The sequence below is a fragment of the Ictalurus furcatus genome, chromosome 6 (assembly GCF_023375685.1).
Source record: "Ictalurus furcatus strain D&B chromosome 6, Billie_1.0, whole genome shotgun sequence".
Classification (NCBI taxonomy): domain Eukaryota; kingdom Metazoa; phylum Chordata; class Actinopteri; order Siluriformes; family Ictaluridae; genus Ictalurus; species Ictalurus furcatus.
In genome coordinates this window covers 27,746,611-27,768,235 of record NC_071260.1, presented here as the reverse complement: position 1 = coordinate 27,768,235, position 21,625 = coordinate 27,746,611, and the positions used below count along the sequence as shown (strand labels likewise).

Here is a 21,625-nt window from a genome sequence, read left to right as displayed (position 1 = left end):
GATATGTTTTCTGTGTTTTGTTGTGAATAACATCTGGGTTTATGAGATTTGCAAATCATTGCATTCTGTTTTTATTTACATTTTACACAGCGTCCCAACTTTTTTGGAAATGGGATTGCATAAGGATTTAATGGATTTTCCATTTCTGATCATTTTAATTCAATCGTAACATATTTTTTAGATCTAACTATTAATCTAAACTTTAATATCTAATCCTAAAATCTTTTTTATTAGCTGGTGATTTTTCTCTGTGTATACTGTATGCATTTTTGTATGTCTACTCTTATTTATGCCTGCATATGTCTGTAGCTAAACAGGAGAAGGATGACCCGATGGAGGATGAGGAGTCTATCTTGAGGAGGATGCGACGACTCACTGATTACTATGACGTGCACAAAGAGATTGGGAGGTGAGTCATCCACCTGCAGCCACACTCGGATACACATCATTTCCCTGTAATGACTGTAGACGCCAGACCACAGCCGTGGAGAATCAACTCCGTCAGCTCTTACTGACGATCTGTCTAAGCTCCTCTGAATCATCAGGCGAAATTTAACATTCAAGAAAGCATTAGCGTCAAAGGTCTGAGAATGTTTGGGTGGATGGACTTATTTAATTTCAGTGTGAGATGGCGAAGAAAGGAAATTTATGCTGATCTCTGACATGACTTTTTCTCAGAGGATTGGGATGTTTGATATTCACTTAATTGTACTGAAGCTCATAGAAATGTTCTGCTCTTTTTACGAGCTTCTGAACAGAAATGCTCAGTGACAGAGACTCGTTTCATTTCTTTAGATCACTTGGTTTTATCACATTTAACCTTGCAATAGAACCTAACAAATCAAGCATATTTATATGATAGGAATTTACCAAAAGGAATCTAGAAATAATCTTTAACACAGTTATTCTTCATTCTTATTACATAACAGACCAACATTGCAACCCATAGTATATTGCCTCCAGGTTTGGTAGCAAATAGCTTCGAAAACAGATGATTACATAAACATTAAATTGGCAGGAAGTGAGTGTCGAATTTGTTTTAGAGAAGTGAGTGCTAAGAAGAGTTAATAGCATGATGGCCTGTTTGGTCATATTTCTGCTCAGCACTCTGTCCTCTCCCACAGCCTGTGTGTCTGTAATAATAATCCTCATGTCTGTGCATTCAAACACACACATATATACACACAAACGCAAGATAGAAGACACCTGCTGTTGCTGGTACACATGCTGTTGCTGCTAAACCATGATGCGCACACATTACCACACCACATACAGACATGTGCACACAAAACATGTTTCTTATAAATTATGATTATAATTTATTAGCTAACCCACCGAGCATGTGGAAACTCCAGTGTGCTTGCCCAGTCCTATGTTTCGGTTGAGCGGAAACCTGACTGACTCGGATAAAAAGTAGTAGATATTCAAAAACCTAGGGCAAAGTTTCAGCCATTAGATCACATGACATGTAAAATATATTATTCAAGCCTGGCTAGCATCTTTATTTTCTCTAGATATGTTTAACATGTTTGTGACTTCTTGTTGTGCTAGCAGGAGACTTATATGACAGCTCTGAGCTGAATTGTCAGTATTTCCACATACCTATGTTCTTGATCCTGGAAAGATTCTTTGTCATCTATAAGTATAGCTCATGCTCTAGTTGCTTTTGTTTGCCAGTAGCTTTTTTGTTTTCTTTTTCTGGTTGTTGATCCTATTTGTCAGCCAGGCAACTACTAATTAATGCACTAATATACGATATACACATATATAGAGTTACTTCCACTGCATCTCCTCCATCCCCCCACCACCATCAACATTTTCTCCCAGTTGTAACCAATTCCCAACTAACCAGCCCACTCTCACCTATCATATGACAGCTACCAACCGTGGAGGGATCATTAAGTCTGATTATATCGAATACACACAATGAAATGAGAGTAATAGTACAGGTTTACTGCAAATTTCAAGCTTGGCTTGATAGTGTGAATAAATGAGCACTGATTTGCAAATGTAAATATATTCCTATGTCTGAGAAAGCAGCAATTTACATATTCATCCTGCTGTCTGACAGCATTATTATGGTCAATGTATAGATCATTAGTGAGAAATGTTCTCTTTGGCTCAGTGATATTTCTCTTCTGCTGTGAATTTCCCTGGAGGGACTTTCTCTTCTCTAAGACATCACAGACTATTTGCAGGCTAAAACAGAATAATTCTCACCTCCATCCTTCCACAACACCTCTCTGTTATTGCTGATATATCCCTTCACCTGCTCGAAACTCCCCCAACACACTTTCAACCTAATGTAGTACGTTAAAGCCATAGGCAATATTCCACCTGCTGCTGGGATTCTTATTTCAATTTGCAGCATTTCCTAGGCCAGGTGCAAATATAAAATATCCTCCAAAGTGTTCCACAAAATGGTGAGCTTGTGTTTATTTTATTTCATTTTAATTGTGCCTGGGACGTGCTCTGTTCCAGAGGAGCCTTCTCGTATGTGAAGCGTGTGACACACAAGACGGGAAAAAGGGAGTATGCAGCCAAGTTCATCTCGGCTCGTGCCAAGAGAAAAGCCTCAGCCCTAAGGGAGATGAACATCTTGTCTCACCTTGACCATGAAAGGATCATCTACTTCCATGATGCCTTTGAGAAGAAGAATGCGGTCATCATCATTACTGAGATGTATCCTTTTCATTATTCAACAGGGTGAAAACCTTTCTGGTGTGAATACTTGTTTCAATCCCTGTGCTACAAACCTGTAAACACGGAATTTATTCAGCTAAATAATTGTTATGCTTTGGGGAAAACAATGCCTACTAGAATGCCTGTAACATCAGACATTTTATTAATAATAATAATAAGAAGAAGAAATATTATTTATATAAATTTGATTAATATAACAGGAGCGCCGATAGTAGTTCTGACTGTAAGTCCAAGCCTAATAGTAAACAGACCTTTTAAATGTGTTTTTATTTAAAAGAGTAAAACATCTCATTGGTGATTTGGTGAAGTTTTCTGTTAGGAGACGTATGTGTAACATTTATGGAAGAAGTCTCCAGTGGCAGTGATTTGTAATATTGTTTCTTGTCCTTTTTTTTGTTTTTTTTTTTGTCTCACGGGCATTCCATAATGTTACATGTAACTATAACTTGTTTTTTTTTGTTGTCTTCAAAGATATTTACAAAGTGCTACATAGTGTAAAAAGAACAGATTATTAGATGTTATAGCAAGATGGAAATATATAACATGAAAAAATCTGAGTATTTGCAATGAATTATGGGCCACAGTGTGAGGCCTATAGTCTTGCAGTACTTTTCTTAATGTACTTGGCCTGGTGCCTTGAAGGCTGCAGCATGCTGTGTGTGCGCAAAATAAATCTGGTTATATCTTTGTTGCTAGGCTAGCTGGAAACACAGCCAATGTTGTTTCACTACCACACACACACACACACACACACACACAGATACTCATTATGTAATTTTAGGTTCGGAGCCTGTATATGCCCTTAACAGTTACCTAAAGATGTCATGAGGAGCTTCTGGATAGGCTATCAAAGAAATCAACAGTGAATGAGGCAGAGGTAAGTGACACCTTCCTGTCCCTCCCCGTATTCACAAATAAGTGACAAATGGTGATGCATAAGCTGGCTACATGTGGTCGAGTAGGTTTAGGTGTAAAAATAAATTCTGTGAGAGGATACATTTCCAGGGCTAGCAGTGAATTTATCTGGTGCTGTAAAGTACAGCACAAGAGGCATGTGTTTTTAAGTCTTTCTATTCATCATTTGTATGTTTACAGATTCGCTCCAGCATGAGACAAGTGTTGGAAGGAATTAACTATCTTCATCAAAATGACGTTCTGCATTTGGACATTAAGGTGACTCTATTATTGTACTGTATATATACGATTTAGCAATCCTTCACACCATTGCTGATGCCTCTGCACATTTTATCATTTTAGTGTTTAGCTTGCTTTGATATCCTAAACCATAAAATACTGTCTGAGCTTTTCTCTGTTGTTATTGCAGATATATATCTTTCACTTGGTTTATAACAAAATTTATTTATAGACACAATTTTATTACAGTTGGGATATAAATTCTTTTCTACTACACTACCACACTACCCAGCAGGATCCGTTTTTGGTCCCCTGTTTTTCTATTTTATCTGTAACCCTTTTTACAAATGATTTCTGATACATCCAGATTTATTTTATTAGTAAATCTTACACACTGTATTTCCTTGTGTATTTTACAATCCCTTGTGCAATGATTTAAACATACAATATTTTTCTCCTCTTCTTCTTTTTAATCCTGGCCACTTGTATTTTGACTCAAAGCCTGACAACATCCTCATGGCTGATCATTCCAGCGATCAGATCCGGATTTGTGATTTTGGAAACGCAGTGAAGTTTACACCTGGTGAAGCGCAGTATTGCAAATATGGTACTCCGGAATTCATTGCCCCAGAGATTGTTAACCAGACACCAGTCTCCAAGGCAACTGACATCTGGTAAACCACCTGGTGCCTACAGTACATCTCAGAATAAAAATATATTGTACAGACAAGAATGTCATGAATATGCTAACATATTTTTTTTTCCTCAGGCCGGTTGGCGTCTTGACCTATCTGTGGTAGGTTGACTTCTTGTGAGCCATATCTGATATAAATATGTGAATTTTTAAGTATAATTGAAAAGTATCTTGTTGATCTTAGAATAATTTTCCACTGAGTTTATGGTATGTCTTTTATTTTTTTAAAAAAATACATATATCTAGTTGTGTTAAACAAAGTTTTCTCTTTCATCTAGTCTAACTGGCGTGTCTCCATTTGCGGGAGAAAATGACCGAACCTCCGTCCTCAACATCAGGAATTACAACGTGGCTTTCGAAGAGAGCATGTTTGCTGATCTCTGCCATGAAGCAAAAGGATTTGTCATCAAATTACTAGTGGCTGACAGACTGTAAGTACAAAGTACTGTTAAATCTAGCTGTACAAGTCATTAGTGAATTGTTTCTAAAGTACTCACTGAACATCTACAATTTTAACGTCATCGTTTGGCTTTTTTTCTTCACAGGAGGCCAGATGCCTGTGGGTGTCTTCGTCATCCATGGTTCAAGGTATGAGGGAAATAAATAGCAGTTAAAAGAGAGCAGAATGAATAAAAGATCATTTGCTGGAATAATTATAATCTGCATTTTCAGTATTTTAATTTTAACAGAAAATTTAATTCTGTTTTTATTTGTATTTGAATCTCAATTTAGATGCATTTTATTATTTATTATCATTTATTATACTTTTATTATTACACGGTAAATGAATTTTAAGTTAGCAAACAGGTCAATTAAATGAATTCAAATTGAGTATCGTAAGAAATGTTTAAACTGACATTGAGCATTATTTTTTCTGATCAATCACTATTAATGTGCCTAGCATACACCATGATGCCTTATAATGGTATTCTAATGGAAGTTATTGTGATTTTTTTCCCTCATGATCAATCATTCTTTACAATTAATTTCTCTGACAGCCATCTGTCTTTTTCAGATACTGAATAAGGGAAAGAGCATCAGCACAGAGTCTCTCAAAAAATTCTTGTTGAGAAGAAAATGGCAGGTCAGAAAAGAAACATAGATATTTTATTTACATCCTTCCATATTTCATTTTATTTTTTAGTATGTTTTTATTTTATAGTAACAAATATTAAATCATTTACAGAGGTCTCTTATTAGCTACAAGTCCAAAATGGTCATGAGGTCAATACCTGCACTGCTGGATGACTCTTCAAGTCATATTTCCATAGCTGTTCCACGGCATTTAAAAGAAGGTTCGCCACCACCATCTTCTTCATCAGACTCTGATGAAGACATTGATGAGCTGCCATTTATACCTATGCCACTGAATATGGAGTTCTCAGGCTCCAGAATGTCACTGAATGAGATTATTGGGGATGATGAAATAATAGTCAAGACTAATAGCAACCTTGAAAGGTCAAGACCAACCACTCAAAAGCCAGAGCCCATGGAATGTGAGCAAGTAGATGAAGCTGGTGATGCTGATGTGCAGGACCGAGCAAGGAAGAGCACAACACTTGATGATGAAAAAGGGTCCTCTGATGAAGAACCAGGGGAATTGTCCACAAGGACAGAGCAGCCAAAAAGGCCCCTTCGACGAGGTTCAAGTACGGAGTCTGACAAGCCTGAAGGAGCTCGTCGTAGAGGTGAACTGCGTAGAGGGAGCTCAGCAGATAGTGCCCTACAACTCCATATCAAGCCAGAGGAGGGTGCTGAGGAGAGTCCCACAGAAGGTAGAAGAGTCCTTAAAAAGTCTGTGTCTATGGAACTGCCACGAAGGAGCCCAAGCCCAGGAGCGGCCAAGCTGAGCCAAGAGGATTATGCCTTGAAACTGGAGCTGATGAGACAAAGGCTTCTCAGAGGAGGCTCCGTGGACAACAAGATGAGTGGCCTTCGAGGCCCCCTGCTGGAGACCTTGGGCATGGGTGATGAGAAGTGCTATATACGAGGACCTCGTCTAGGTAACCCTCCATTAGTTCGGGCAGCATCCAGTGACTCTCCTCGAGATGACATTCCAAAGACCAAAGTGCTCCGTAAGAGTGCTTCCTTCAGCCAGGGTGATGCTGAGCCTATGCCCCTACACCGGAGGATCGGGGGGCCTCTAGAGATTCCTGTAGCCCAGGTTGAAGAACGTCGCCTGCAGGAAGCTGTGTCCATGTCTGTTCTTGCAGATCCAGTCAAGCCAGATTCACGCCCCGTTACCCCAAAATCACTTACTCCTGAACCAAATAAACATGAGACAAAGATAAATGTAGAAGACAAAGAACCATCACCTATCAGGGAGTTTAAGCATGAGGAAATTCCTATTAAGCAAACAGACATTGCTACTGTAGTGAAAAATGATGATCAGAAGTTCAGTGATGATGTGGTTCAAAAGAAAGACTTAAGCATGTTAGAGGAAACTATCCAAGAACCTAAGAAAGTCCTACAAAGCAGGTCAACACCTATTATGGTGCCAAGAGTGATAGTAGAGAAGATTGAAGAAGAGGAGGAAGGAGAGGAGAAGGAACTAATCGAATCTGTAATTGAACGAGAACCGTCTGTTCCTAAGATAGAGGACGAAGAAGTTGAGGAAGAAGTAGCACCAGTTAAATCCTCAGAGGTCATTACACCTACTAGTACCATTGAGGTTGCCCCAGTTGTGGCCCCTCAGAGCGTTGTCTCACCATATGTGACCCCCACTCCCCCTGTACTAACTGTTCTTCCAGATGGCAGGACATCTGCATATGCAAGTATCATGCAGGCCATTATAGTCCCATCACTGCAACCACCCAACCAAGCCACAACCATCCCTACATCTACAAATATGTCAACAACAGCTTCTCCAACTGGACCTGTCCCTGCAACCATGTCCAGACATGTTTCAGAGTCAATTCTTATGTCAACAACACCATCATCCAAGTCAAACACTCAGCAAACCACCGAACATCCTGCAGTTTTCTCTAGAGTTGCATCAGTAGAACAACCAGCAAAGGAACCAAGTCCACCCAAGACTCTCACACATGCTTCCATAAAGAGAGAGTCGTCTCCTGGAGGTGAAATCCAAGATCTTGCCTCTGAGGAGGTCTTTGAGGCTCGATTCAAGAAACGTGAGTCGTCTCTCACTCGTGGGCTGAAACTTCTTTCATGGCAAAAGACAGAAGAAAAATCCACTATAGTTGCTCCTGAGGTTACAGAAGAGATGTATCGTCCAGGACCAGTTGGTGCTCCTTTAGAGTTTGTACACAGAAAATTGGAGGAGAAGTCCAAGTCTGTTCAGGATCTCCGTGAAGCAGAAAAAGACCCAGGTTTTATGAGAAGACTGTCCATGCGCCTGAAAAGGTCCCCTACAATTGAGAGAAATGAGGAAAAGCCCAAAGAAGATGATATCAGTGTCCCAAGGCGTCGTTTATCTTGGGCTTTGGGTAGGAGAGGGTCACACGACAAAAAGGAAGTGGAGATGATGAGACTGGATGGAGGACCAGAGGCACCTCCAGAGCCAGAGACCAAAAAGCCAAATGAGTCTCCTGTGCTAGCTATGCGCAGAAAGATCAGCAACACAGTGGCCGGCATATCCATGAAGATCAGGAGCCATTCTGAGGAAAGAAAAGATGGCAAAGAGGAGAAGACAGAAACCAAGAAGACTCCTTTGTTGTCTATACTGCGGCGTTCTAGCTCAGAGGGAGGCAGTCTGAAGAGAATGGGTATCCCACAGAATCAGCTAGCTTCCCAGTCTGGCAATGGGGCCTCCTCTGAGTCTTTGGATTCTATGTCCAGCATACAGTCAGAGTCAGCCATCAAAAGTATGTTACATAACAATTTATTTAAGACATACTGTAAGATTTATTGTGAAGTTAATTATGAACTAGCTTTGATTGACATTGTGATACGGGTCCAAGCTTTTGTTATAATTTAAGAGGCACATAGTGCATCTGGCTTAATAATCATAAATTATTAATACCATCAATAAAGACAATCAAAGTTAATTAATGGTATCAGGTGTATGGTGATTCCATTAATTAAGTTTGATTGTCTTTATTTATGGTATTTATGATTTGTGATTATTAAGCCAGATGCACCATGATTAGTTCCAAAAAAAGCTTCCCATTATACCAGCCCTATTTGGACACACTTGTGGGATTGAGTCTGAATGTTATGTTAATTTCCTCCAAGGGGCAGAGACTGAACGGAGGTCACGATGGGATCGATGGGGCCTAACCAGAGGGAGAAGGGATAAGACCATATCCCAGCCAGACATACCCACTGCTATAGCCAGAGAGAACGGCTCACTCCACTCTCGCCAGTATTCCCGGACAGCCTCAGGTATGCCTTTTTCTTCACTGGATATTCACAGAATTATTGTTGTGCAACATTTTATTTGATCTCAAACAGTCCATAGGAAACAGGAACTTCAACCAGATTTGTTGGTCAAGTTTCTCTTACTTTTTCTTTTTCGGGTAGGCTTTTGTTATAACTCTACACTCATCACTATGAATTATGTATACGGAAATTGTTTTGGAATGACCAAGGGAATAATGATTATTTATGCACCATTTACATCTTATATCATAGACTTCCCTCCAGTATTCCATATCAAACTGAGGGACCATGTTCTGCTTGAGGGTGATCCTGTCACTCTCAGCTGCTTGCCTGCTGGCAGTCCTCACCCACGTATCACATGGATGAAAGGTATGAAACCAAACAAATGCAGTATATTAGCATTTGATGATTAACTGACTCATTTTAAAATGCTGCCTGGCAAAATTGATATATAACTAATAGTGATTTAATGTGTCGTTTCAGTCTAATTTTACAAAGTATTCACAGACTGAGAGAAATTACGTTTCCTAATTTACTATCCTCTATTCTGAAACTGAAGGCATTACATAGAGGGAATACCAAGTTGATATCTTATGTACATTATATTACTTTACACACTGTATATCATATGTCATATATTGAATGTCATATCATCTTCATGAGATTCATAAAATAGTTATATATCATTATAATCTGAATGTTTTTTGTCCTTACATTTCTTACATTATTAATTTATTTATTTCATATCTGTTATATAAAAGGAGCAATTTAATTGATTTGATTTATATTATACATTTTATAGTATGTTGACATGTACTGTTTAAAACAAAGGTAGTCTTGGAATTTTGCATGCTTTGAAATGAAACAGTGAAATGACAGTTGTAATTTCCACTGTGCTAAATTACATGTCAGTTTCAATAGCTTTACTGCTCTCTGAGTGCATATAGTAGAGGCAACAAAAGAAAAACTTTTGTTTGTTGAAAATAATGTTTACTCTTGCATTAAAACTTCTAGAAATACAATCCCTGGTCATTCAGGCAGGCTTGGGGAGTAACGGAATACATGTAATGGCGTTACGTAATCAGGATACAAAAAAAATGATAACTGTAATCCGTTACAGTTGCATCAAAAAACAAAGTAATTAGATTACAGGTACATTTTGTAAAAAAAAAAAAAGAAGAAGAAGAAGAAGAAAGAAAAAAAGGTTGGAATACTATCAGGAATAAATTTTTTTGTTGTTTTAAAACCAAATAAATGAATTTTATAATACAATATAGACAGCTGCTTGATTATAGTTCTGGTTCCCTCTTGCCAGTCCTTGCTCATATGAGCAACCTCCTGGTGCATTTTAACACACATTGTTCTCTGAAAGGCTTTTGTTAGGGTGACCATACCTCCTCTTTTTCCCCAGAAATGTCCTCTTTTTCTGACCTTAAAAAAGCAAGGATTTCTAAATCTGAGAAAATGTCTGGCTTTAGTTTCATTATGATGTGCTTATGGTCTAATACTGCATCGTGTGTACATGGTTCCATTGCTTTAACCCCTCTCTGTAAGTCCTGCGTTCTCGCGCACCGATGGGTTCGATTATAAAAGGCTTGCAGCAGCTATTGGCCAAATTCCTGCCTCTCAACCATTAGCCTACTCTCAGTGAATATGCGTAGGTGAAGCGCTGTTCTGTACAGCGTCAAACAGTTGCTTTACAATAGCAGCAAATGACAGCTGTCCTGAGTTGAAACAATGCCTATGGCCATATAAGGCCATTTTTAATTTCATGTTATCACATTGATTCGTATTACATGGCCATTCAAATGTCTAAATGATGGCAGAATGTTCACTCGTGGCAGCTGATATTTTACTTTATTCCATGGACATTCAAAAGAATGTAGGAAAAAATGTCAAACGTGGGCAGAGTGAAACCAATTTTATTTATATATATACATATATTATATATATATATATATATATATATATATATATATATATATATATATACATATATATATATTTATTTATGTAAATCTAATAGTGTCTTTTTCAGTGTATTAAAGTCTGCATTCATGGTAACACTGTTTTGCATGCTATTAAGATGCTTAAGCTTTTCTCTTAACTTTATTTACGTATGTGACCTTGAAGTAATCCAAAAACAATCAGATTACATTACTTTCATATTGTGATGTTTGGATTACGTTACTGATTAAATTTTTATTAAGTAATTTGTAACTGTAACAGAATACATTTTTAAAGTAATCCTCCCAACCCTGCGTTCAGGTAATCACATTCAGTAGTAACTACTATGTTCATTTAGGTCTACCAAACCAGCCTGGTATGCCAGAAGTTCCTCAGAATTACAAAGAGACAGTGTTGGTGGTGTGGCGTCCATTAGACACCATGGCGCCTTGAAATAAAATTATTACACATTTAAGCATAAGCCATACAAAACTCTTGGAAAATAATCTGTTCAGCCAAGTCTTCACCAGACAAAATTGTAACCCTGAAACTAGCTCTTTAACAGGTGTTGCTTCATTGTATTACTAGGCTAAATCATGGATCCTATGAATAGACTTTGGGATGACATTGTCACAAGCACTGGAGATATTTATAGAAAACTGTCTAATGCTAAATATCAGCACATATAGTGATATTTCATCAGATTAGCCAAAAAATTCAGAGAATGTAACAATGGGGAAATTTAGGAGGCACTTTGAGATGATTGATGTGATTTTGGTGTGAAATTAAAAACATTGCATAGCTTTACTGTATTTTGTTTGTGGATTCTCTTTTTCCTGGTCAGATAAAAAGCCCCTGGAGATTGATCCAAGAATGAATGTGATCGCATGCCCTGATGGGAGACAGCTGCTGATGATTATGAAGACCACCAAGAAAGATGCAGGCCTTTATGAATGTGTAGCCACAAACGCATTAGCCTCTGTCAGCAGCTCCTGTAAACTCTCTCTCGCTCGTGAGTACATGCAAAGACAAACATATTTGCATACAGTATGTATATGGTAGGACAACCAGGGAAGCTGTCCTGGGCTCAGACTGGATGGAGGCTCAGGAGGGTTGAGTATTCATCTGCAAGTCATCTGATGAGTTAATATTTCCCCTATTTTGTAAAATAGAGCTTAAGAGCTTCCACAGACATTTTCTCATATATGTCCCCCTCTCTGGTTATTACTTTCATTCAAGCAAGTTTGCTAAGATGTTGCATAAGTCAGGCACACAACAAAGAAATAAACAAAAGATAAGTTTTAAGCAAAGCACATAAAACAAAATTAAATATTGCATTAGAATGAGATATAGTTCGATTATACGTTACAGCTGTGTGTGTGTGTGTGTGTGTGTGTGTGTGTGTGTGTGTGTGTAAATATATATATACACACACACACACACACACACACACAGCTTGGGGTTGTTTACAACAGCTGTGTCACTGGCTATGCCATGTCATGCCTGACAGCCCACTCTTTGATTGGATATCACTGTGCAAAGCAATTTGCTCACAGGACAACAGGCCATAGATTTTCTATGCCAAGCCTGCCTTAAAACTGAGTTACTGGGCAAAGTCATTCACAAGTGGGACTATGATATATTGTCACATCAGGCTTTTTTCTCCTTCTCCCTAACACATTTTGGTACATTTGGGAATATTTGCATTTCTGTGCAGAAATTTTACACTTAACTGCACAAGACTGGCAATGACATTTCACGTTTCCCCATTTTGTAATCAAATTAAGCATGAAGATTTTTTTTTTTTAAATGTGAAATAAAATACATTCTTCAGCAGTTTCTCAAGGCGAACGAGTCTGTACAATGTTTAAAAGAAATTGCCACCCTGGGCCTAAATTCACTGAATCACTGTAGCATTAGACACTGTTAAGTCTTTGAGAGTATGTTCAAAATAATGTTTACTCTTACATTAAAACCCCTAGAAATCCATTTCCTGGACTTTCAAAGCACATTCAGTATTAACTACATTGTTAATGTTTATTTAGGTCTGCCAAACCAGCCTGGTACGCCAGAAGTTCCTCAAAAATATCACAACACAGCGTTGGTGGTTTGGCGTCCATCAGACACTGTGGCCCCTTGTACTTATTGCCTGGAGCGGAGAACAGAAGGTGAGCAATCTTAAAGAAATTTTACATTCAGTTGCACTGAATGCTTACATGCCAACAGCACGATGTATAATGGGAAGTAAAAGTTGGACCTTCGATAATATTACATCAATTTATCAATTAGTAGGTCAGTGATCATCGTGTATCTTAATACATCATCTCAAAATATTCTAAAATGCTTAAAATATTAGAGGAAATTCAATAAGGAGTATATATTTCCTGGAGTAATGTATACTTCTTATACATTATAAGAATATACATTATACATGATTACATTAACACAGCATTTGAGGTCCTGAGGTCTGTAAAAACTCAAGTAGACCTTTACTGCCATCATTAGTACAAGTTGAGTATTGCAGTCGACTCCTTACTTCCGCTTCAGGCTTAGGGATCGTGTCTATAAACGGAACTTTTTTAAAAGTGTAAAACCAGTTTTCCAAGACAGTCAAATATATTATCTCGTCATTTATGGTTTTAATATTATTGCTTTCTATTTTAGGTCATGATTTCCATCAGCACATAAAAAGGGATGTAATATGTTTTATCACCTTATTATTTTTCTCTAGGTGAAAGTAACTGGCTGATTGTAGCCACTGGTGTCGCTGACTGTTACTACAATGTCACGGACCTAACGTGTGGCGCCACCTACAGGTTCAGAGTGGCTTGTGTGAACAAAGCTGGCCAGGGACCATACAGCAATCTGTCGGAGAAGGTCACTCTAGATGCAGCAGGTACATTTTACTCTGCCTTACTATATTTTACTATTCTTTAATGCATATTTTGTGTTCATTTATTTCGTTCTAAAACTGTAAGTATAGCAAATGATGATTTTAAGATACTCCATTAGGATTGCACCAACAAATGATGATTATAAGAATTAAACCTTAAATCATTTTTATTCTTATGATTAAACAAAAAAAGTAATGTGTGTGTGTGTGTGTGTGTGTGTGTGTGTGTGTGTGTGTGTGTGTGTGAATCTGTTGTACGAATTTAAAATTCTGTTATGGTTATGGTGGTGGAAATTATACCACTTTATCAGAGTTGTAGTTGTCAGAGTTCTTGAAGTTATTCATCTATTTGACTGTACACTTCAACTGAATGAGTTTGATCAAAACCTAAATAATCAAAAATAAGTAGGCCTATAAATGATGACAACTTAAATCTAATAATAATGCTCATTAGTGGAAAGATTTTTTTAACAGTTAAAATGATTCATGGCTGTCAAATGTTTAAGAATCCCTGCTCTTAAGCAACACAAATGTGTGACCTCGTCTATTCAATATAATCAATATTTTTTTGTTTTAAAGAACTTTAAGATTATATAAATATTCATTTTCCTGACAGGACCTCCAAAATCCACTGGTACAGTCATTGTCAAGACTCTTCCATCAACAACCGGTCCTGCTGTGGTAACCTCCACCATGACTGTACCTCCTATAAAGCTTGCTGGGAATAAACCTGTTCCCACTTCTTCTACAACTCCAGCACAGTCTTCTGCTCCACCTTCTGCCAAACCTGCTCCACCTTCTGCCAAATCTGCTCCACCATCTGCCAAATCTGCTCCACCATCTGCCAAATCTGCTCCACCTTCTGCCAAACCTGCTCCACCATCTGCCAAATCTGCTCAACCTTCTGCCAAACCTGATGCACCTTCTTCCAAACCCAGTCCAACAACTCAATCTCCTGCTACAATGTCCTTGTCAGCCTCCACACATCGTAATGTACCTAAGATACCTCAGGTCCAGCCTCCCGCCTCCAGTACAACCGGCCCTAGCACAACCACCCTGGCCAAAGCCAAAACCACTCTCAATATCACAATGTCCAAACCTGCCACTCCTCCATCTGCTCCCATCTTCCCTAGTCCATCTAAACCCACTCCTCCTGTTGTTCTCCCTAAACCACAGACTCCTATCAATGTGGTTCCACCCATGGCACAAACTCCTCCAGTGTCCCCACCCCCATTAGTTTCTCCTCCACCCACCCTTGGTAAACCCATTTCCTCAGTACCCATGTATGTCCCTGCAACCACAACAGCTCCTGTGACCCCAGTCACCCCCACTACTCCCTCTCCTGCCCTGTCTCCACCTGTGGTGTTGGTTACAAGTCTCACTCCTGTTGGGGAGGGAAGTGCTACTTCAAGCAGGATGACCCCTAGTGGAAGGGTCACTCCATCAGGACGTGTCACACCCACAGGGCGGAGAACGCCACTGGGCAAGCCAGGAGAGTCTGCCTTACGACAGGGTGTGCCCCAGAAACCCTATACCTTCATGGACGAGAAGGCCAGGTAATGTACAGTATATAAGTACAGATTACTGTTTGAGTTTCTTTATTTTAATATCTTCCTTATGCAATTTAGTGGGTTTTTTATTTATTTATTTATTTATTTTGTAGGTTGAGTCCAGTTGTCTATGACCATGAATAAGCCATGAATAAAAATAACTAATGACAAATAAAAATATCTGTTTCTTGATTTTTCCTTTAGAGGCCGTTTTGGTGTCATCCGAGAGTGCAGAGAAAATGCCACAGGCAACCTCTTTATGGCCAAAATTGTTCCATATGAGCCTGAGAGTAAGCAGAGTGTTCTGCAAGAGTATGAAATCCTCAAGGCCTTGCATCATGACAAGATTATGACCCTCCATGAGGCCTATGTCACACCACGCTACCTCGTTCTCATCTCCGAGTGCTGCACTGGCAAAGAGCTCCTCCACAGCCTGATTGATAGGTCAGAAACCATCTGGCTTCCAGACTTGTACTGCCTGTTTTTTATTTATTTATTTATTTATTTATTTATTTATTTATTTAATTTGCTTTCATGAGACACAGCATTGTACTGTATTACCCAAAACAAGTGCCTGTTGTGTCTTTATGTGATTCAGTGGTGTCCTTGATAGTGAAAGAAATAATCTTGGCCTTGGTTTAGTTCAGAAAATTAAACTTTTGCTCACTTTCTCTTGCCCTTGAAGAATTCCATCATCTTGCAATTCCAGATGTATTTTAGTTCGCAGCTACTATTTAGACTCCAATACAGTATGCAGTTTGTATTGAAGTAATAAACTCTGATAATGCTTTAATTCTACTTCACTTCTTCAGTAATCAATAATCATTCTTTCTGGAAAGGAGAACGTACATATGCGCATGTACGCCAGGCCCCAGTGTTTGATACCATTCTCTCACTCCTTTTCAGGTTCCGTTACTCTGAGGATGACGTGGTGTCCTACATTGTGCAAATTCTGCAGGGTCTGGACTACCTCCACAACAGGAGAATCCTGCACCTAGACATCAAGCCTGAAAATATTATAGTCACCTACATGAATACTGTCAAGATCATTGACTTCGGCAGCGCTCAGACTTTCAACCCACTCTTTCTGAAGCAGTTCAGCCCTCCTATAGGAACGCTGGATTACATGTGTAAGTAAAGAATCTTGTGGTCACTTCTACTGCAGAGAGGAATTCAACCTCAAACCATTCAAAATGATCCTCTTTTTTTGGGGGGGGCACATCTGTTATGTCACACAAAAGAGTAACAATATATTTTTCTAAGAAGGAATTCTACAGATATGAATCAAACAATGTTACACAATCTAGGCGTGTCTTTTTTCTATTTATTCCCTTTCAAGAGATCATACTAACCTTGTAACCTTAACCATTTGAGTGCATGTTTCTTTTGCTCTTTTTATGGAAGTAATTGAGCACATCTTTGTGCTCTGTAATTTGCGTTTCTTTTGAATCCCTGCTGGTTGCTAAAAGCTCCCGAGATGTTGAAAGGAGACGTTGTGGGTCCTCCAGCTGACATCTGGAGTGTTGGTGTACTGACATACATCATGTGAGTGATGGCCACGTTTTACTTACGTTATAGAGAATAAGCAAGTGTTTTGGGGTTGTTGTTTTTTTGTGCTTTAGATGTCAGTATATCAAAGTACATTAATTTTCAGTCCTGTATCTTGAATGAGATTTTGAGCAAGTGGAATGTGATCTCCTGATATTGGTAAACATTTTAATGCAGTTCAAAATAACAAGGATTTCTTGTTGCTATTGTGGATCTTACAATGTTCAGGCTCAGTGGACGGTTGCCATTCACAGAGATTAATCCAGCAGAGACAGAGGCCAGAATCCAGGCAGCCAAGTTTGACCTCAGCAAGCTATACCAAAACGTATCCCAAAGTGCCTCTCTGTTCCTTAAGAAGATCCTGTGCAGCTACCCTTGGTGTGTACAGTGTACCTTCTCTTCTCCAAATATTATCTATGTATCTATCTATCTTTCATCTGAAGAATTCCCCTTAGGCAATGTTAGCATATGACTGGCATGACTGATTTGCATCTGTGTGTGTATGTGTGTGTCTGTGTGTGTGGTTTTATATTCCAGGGCGCGTCCCTCCATCAAAGACTGCTTCAGCAACTCTTGGTTGCAGGATGCCTATCTGATGCGGCTGCGGCGGCAGACACTCACCTTCACCACCACGCGTCTCAAGGAGTTCGTCAGCCAGCAGCAGCAGATCAGAGCTCAGGTGGCTACCAAGCACAAAGTGCTCCTGCGCTCCTACTCTGCCCAAACCCCCACAACACCCACCACACCTACCATGCCCACCACACCCACCACTATATCCTCTACACCCTTCACTCCTGTCACTCAATGAGCTCGGCTTGGTTTTGATGGAGCGATGTTACCCAAGGGGAGAGGATCTCAGAACAAGAGGACGGAGAGGCACGGGCCCGTGATGGACTGAGACATGCTGAGCCCTGGCTGGATCACAAGAGTGTGTGTGTGTGTGTGTGTGTGTGTGTGTGTGTGTGTGTGTGTGTGTGTGGCCCAGCCTCAGTAACACTATTCTGAAATAGAGTGAAACACACCCACTGTCTGATCTGAGATAAGAAACTCAAGCACATACAATACTGACTAATACTAGCACATACAGTAGATTCTAATACATTAAGCTCTGTCAGCTATGGCCAGCATGCTCAGTGCTGTTGTGTTCATTGTCCTGCACCTAGCTCTGCCCACAAACAGCCATGCCACACCACACGTTACCTTGCTCTGACCCATGTTCCTTTTTTAGTGTTTGAATAAGATAAGATAACATGAACGTGTACAACATCATTTGCTAAACATACCGTAAATGTAAACTTTTGTCGTGTTTCCATATAATAATTCTGGGGCCTTGACATTTGTGGTGAGAAATAATAATAATAATAATAATAATAATAATAATAATAATAAATGTATATCAGAGTTTTCTGCTAGTTTTTATGAGATTGACAATTTTATTACAGGTAGTTGTTATACTGTATTCATTACTATATATGTAAAGTAGACTTAAAGGACAAGTCCAACGTTTTTCCTAACGAAAGAAAGAATTATTGTCTGTATATTGTACAGTGTTTTAAAACAATTTGGTTGTTTATTGTGAGAAATGAATGAGTTTTATGTAAGATGTGACATAAAAAAAAAAAAAAACCTGCCATAGGTTTCCACATGGTATAACCGGAATACAATCATCAGTACATTTTGTACAACCATATAATATTGTGAATAAGATATTTATAGTTAATATATTTTTTAAGTTTGCATAAAATAATTCTTTAGGCAGTTACTTTGAGAGCTGGCATTGTGGCTGTGCCTGCTTCAGTTACATGAGTCAAGCTATGATTTATAGATGACACACAATTCTACTTCAATACTCAAATAAAATAGTCCTTGGCAAGTTATATGATTAATTGTGTACTGTTTCCTATGATGTTTTACTGTTAGTAGGAATAAAATAAAATAAAAATATGGTTAATGATTAATAATTATTTGATTAACAGTTCATCCCGAATATTTTTTATTATTTTTATTCTTATACCACAGCAATTTGTCAGCACTAATGATTTTTTATTTATTAAAGAATGGCACATTGTAAATTTTATTCATTTACAGTTATGTTTAATATGGTGGTATGTCCGCAAATCCATAATAAAACAAAACAAGTCATGTTACCAAGTAACCCAGTGTAACCGCTTGACATGTGACTGTTACAAAATGCTGATACTGGAGACTCATTCCAAAAATGTTAAATAAATATTTCTTTGCGTATACAGACTTTTTAAATCAGGTTATGTACAGTATTTGTCAGACACGTCCCTAAGTAAATCGTTACTACAGAAATGATACCTTATTAGAATAAGTGCATTAATATACACTTTTCTGCCAGAATTATTGTCAGTTCTGCTCATCTAGAACATTAATCAACACCTTCTGACCAATCAGAATTGAGCATTTAACAGTGCTGTGGTGTAAGATGGATCTAATACTATGTCTTTTACATATAGACATTTTCTCCTTGAATTAGTTCTGTATTGAACTTCTCCTCTCATGCCTTGTGGAAATCTATGAGCTCACTTTCTAATTTTTTCACACTTCCAAAATGGTTTTAAAACATTGTAAAAGAACTGTGCGTGTGTGTGTGTATGGGGGGGGGGATTTTTATTTTAAATACCACTGAGCACGCAATCCTTTCTTACTGTAGTGCCACTTGATGTTTTACAACAAATGCAGGCTTTTTTGTCCTTGATTTGGGTCCTGAGCAAACTGTGACGTCAGATAAATGTTTTTTTTTAAAAGGAGAAGTAATGTTAGAACTGTTTGCAAAAAAAAAAAATTCCCAGGATTTGGAAGTCACTTATTTATTTATTTATTTTGTAATGTATTTAAAGATGCCTTTGCATTTAAAGTCTAGAATGTATTAAACACCACAGAATTTTTTTAGCTAGTTTTGTGTATTGGTTTTTGGGTTTTTTTGTTTTTTAATGCAATGCAATTTTTTTTTTTTCCGATCTGTACACTGGTGGAGTGCAAGCATGTGATTAGTTGAAATATTTCTTTCATAGAATAAATATAATAAAAAATCACTACCTGTGGCAGCAAGAAGAGGTATTGTGGCATTATTCTTCCGAAATGTTATTTCATATGTTCATATTATCAGATCAGTAACAGAGTTTTTTAACCAAAAAGGAAGCTGCTACATAATTCATCAATAATCGTTAAACAAACCAACCAGCAGGACATAACTTAGATTTTTATTCTTTTATCTGTTTTAATGGAATACCATTAGCATGCTGTCCACTTATATTGCGTGGGAATGGCGCTGAGTATTACTTTTCTAGTCTAACTCTAAAAAATCTTTAATAAAATATAGGAAAAAATTGTATGGTCAAGACAGTGGCTGCTACACTGAATGATAAATGAAAAAAAAAATCTTAATGTGAAATAGGATTATTTCTTATTAGTAAATTATAGTCTCTTAAAATTATATATATATTCAGATGAGTATACGATTAATTTATTTAGCACATTAATATTGGGATTTTATGGGGGTTTTTTTCCCCCCAAGTTATTGTGTTTATTCTATCTAAGTAAATGATGCTGCTTACCAGATTATATTAGATGGGATTATTAGAATTATTTAATTTTAACATGATCTTATAAATTTTTCAAATAAATGGTAAGTCAGCTTACAATGACACAGATATTGCTGATATTGATAAAAATAATTATTGGCCAGAAATTCATTTCAGTTTGTCTAGTTCAAAAACAATTATGATCATGTATTTGTTCATTTTTATTTATGAGGCACATGCAGATTTTTCCCTGACTGTGTATGATTGTGTGTGGTATCAAAGTAAGTGTAATAATAATAATAATAATAATAATAATAATAATAGAAATCATTCAATAACATATCAAAAACACAATAACTGTAACTTTGAAACTCCACAGTTGAATATACTTAAAATGTTATGTGCACATCTACAAAACATCTGGCTTCCAGAGATACAGTGTGTATTTGAAAGTAGACACTTAATTTTTGTAGAACAAATGTTTCCTTGTGATACGAGTGAGTAATGCAAATGTTATTATAGTGCAGTTTTCACAGCAGCACTCATTTTAGACAGTATCACATGATGGAACAAGCTGTGCTGCCGTCTTTTATATTTTAAAGGGAATTTAGATTTCGGGTTGATATTGTTTGGGTACAAAAGTAAATTCTGGATGCTGTTACAAGTTGTGAGTAGTTTTGTGTTTTTTGCTATACAGAACTATTTCCATTTTTCATTTGCAGAAAAATACAAACCTCATCTGTAGTCACAAGGCCCTTTTGTATTTCTTGCCAAATGTATTATTAAGGTTTTTTTTCCTACAATTCATTTTCATATTTTGGATCGTCTTCCTGTTCATTAAACTTTGAATATAATACACATAGAATTAATACACATAGAGGTAAAACTGGCTCTACGGCTACAAACAAAGGCTGTTTGGTATTATTAGTTGATGTGTGAATGTTGGGTTGTTTTTTTGTTTTTTGTTTTGTTTTTTTGGGGGGTTTTTTTTTTTGTATTACATATAGAAACCCTTTAATGTGAAACTAAACCAGAATTTGGAATGCATTGCATTAAAAACATTGACAAACCTGAACACTGTCTGAATGCTTTACGGTTTGTATGAAATAAGTGTATATGCGAAAATGTAACACTTACTGAAATAAAGTCAGATATAAATAGTGCTATATCTGTCCATTTTGTCAGCAAAATTCATCTTAACTGTCCAAATGCCCATTGGTTGAACTCATTATTGGATAATAGTGGTTTAATGCATGAACATATAAAA

The 21,625-nt window shown here is 37.7% G+C and overlaps 1 protein-coding gene across 1 annotated transcript in view; it reads left to right on the top strand.

The window, feature by feature from the left end:
* Positions 1–21,524, top strand: part of spegb (striated muscle enriched protein kinase b) — a 104,984-nt gene extending 83,460 nt beyond the window's left edge. Inside the window, exons 23-44 of the mRNA XM_053627445.1 lie at positions 310–409; positions 2,482–2,682; positions 3,523–3,580; positions 3,799–3,876; positions 4,339–4,511; positions 4,607–4,633; positions 4,810–4,962; positions 5,077–5,119; positions 5,547–5,615; positions 5,718–8,355; positions 8,726–8,875; positions 9,125–9,241; positions 11,664–11,831; positions 12,865–12,987; positions 13,551–13,715; positions 14,329–14,522; positions 14,715–15,268; positions 15,467–15,706; positions 16,169–16,392; positions 16,732–16,807; positions 17,039–17,188; positions 17,348–21,524. Of these exons, the coding sequence (XP_053483420.1) occupies positions 310–409; positions 2,482–2,682; positions 3,523–3,580; positions 3,799–3,876; positions 4,339–4,511; positions 4,607–4,633; positions 4,810–4,962; positions 5,077–5,119; positions 5,547–5,615; positions 5,718–8,355; positions 8,726–8,875; positions 9,125–9,241; positions 11,664–11,831; positions 12,865–12,987; positions 13,551–13,715; positions 14,329–14,522; positions 14,715–15,268; positions 15,467–15,706; positions 16,169–16,392; positions 16,732–16,807; positions 17,039–17,188; positions 17,348–17,618 (5,972 nt within the window). The 3' untranslated portion in view covers positions 17,619–21,524. The remainder of the gene's footprint in view (positions 1–309; positions 410–2,481; positions 2,683–3,522; positions 3,581–3,798; positions 3,877–4,338; positions 4,512–4,606; positions 4,634–4,809; positions 4,963–5,076; positions 5,120–5,546; positions 5,616–5,717; positions 8,356–8,725; positions 8,876–9,124; positions 9,242–11,663; positions 11,832–12,864; positions 12,988–13,550; positions 13,716–14,328; positions 14,523–14,714; positions 15,269–15,466; positions 15,707–16,168; positions 16,393–16,731; positions 16,808–17,038; positions 17,189–17,347) is intronic.
* Positions 21,525–21,625: the final 101 nt, after the last annotated feature.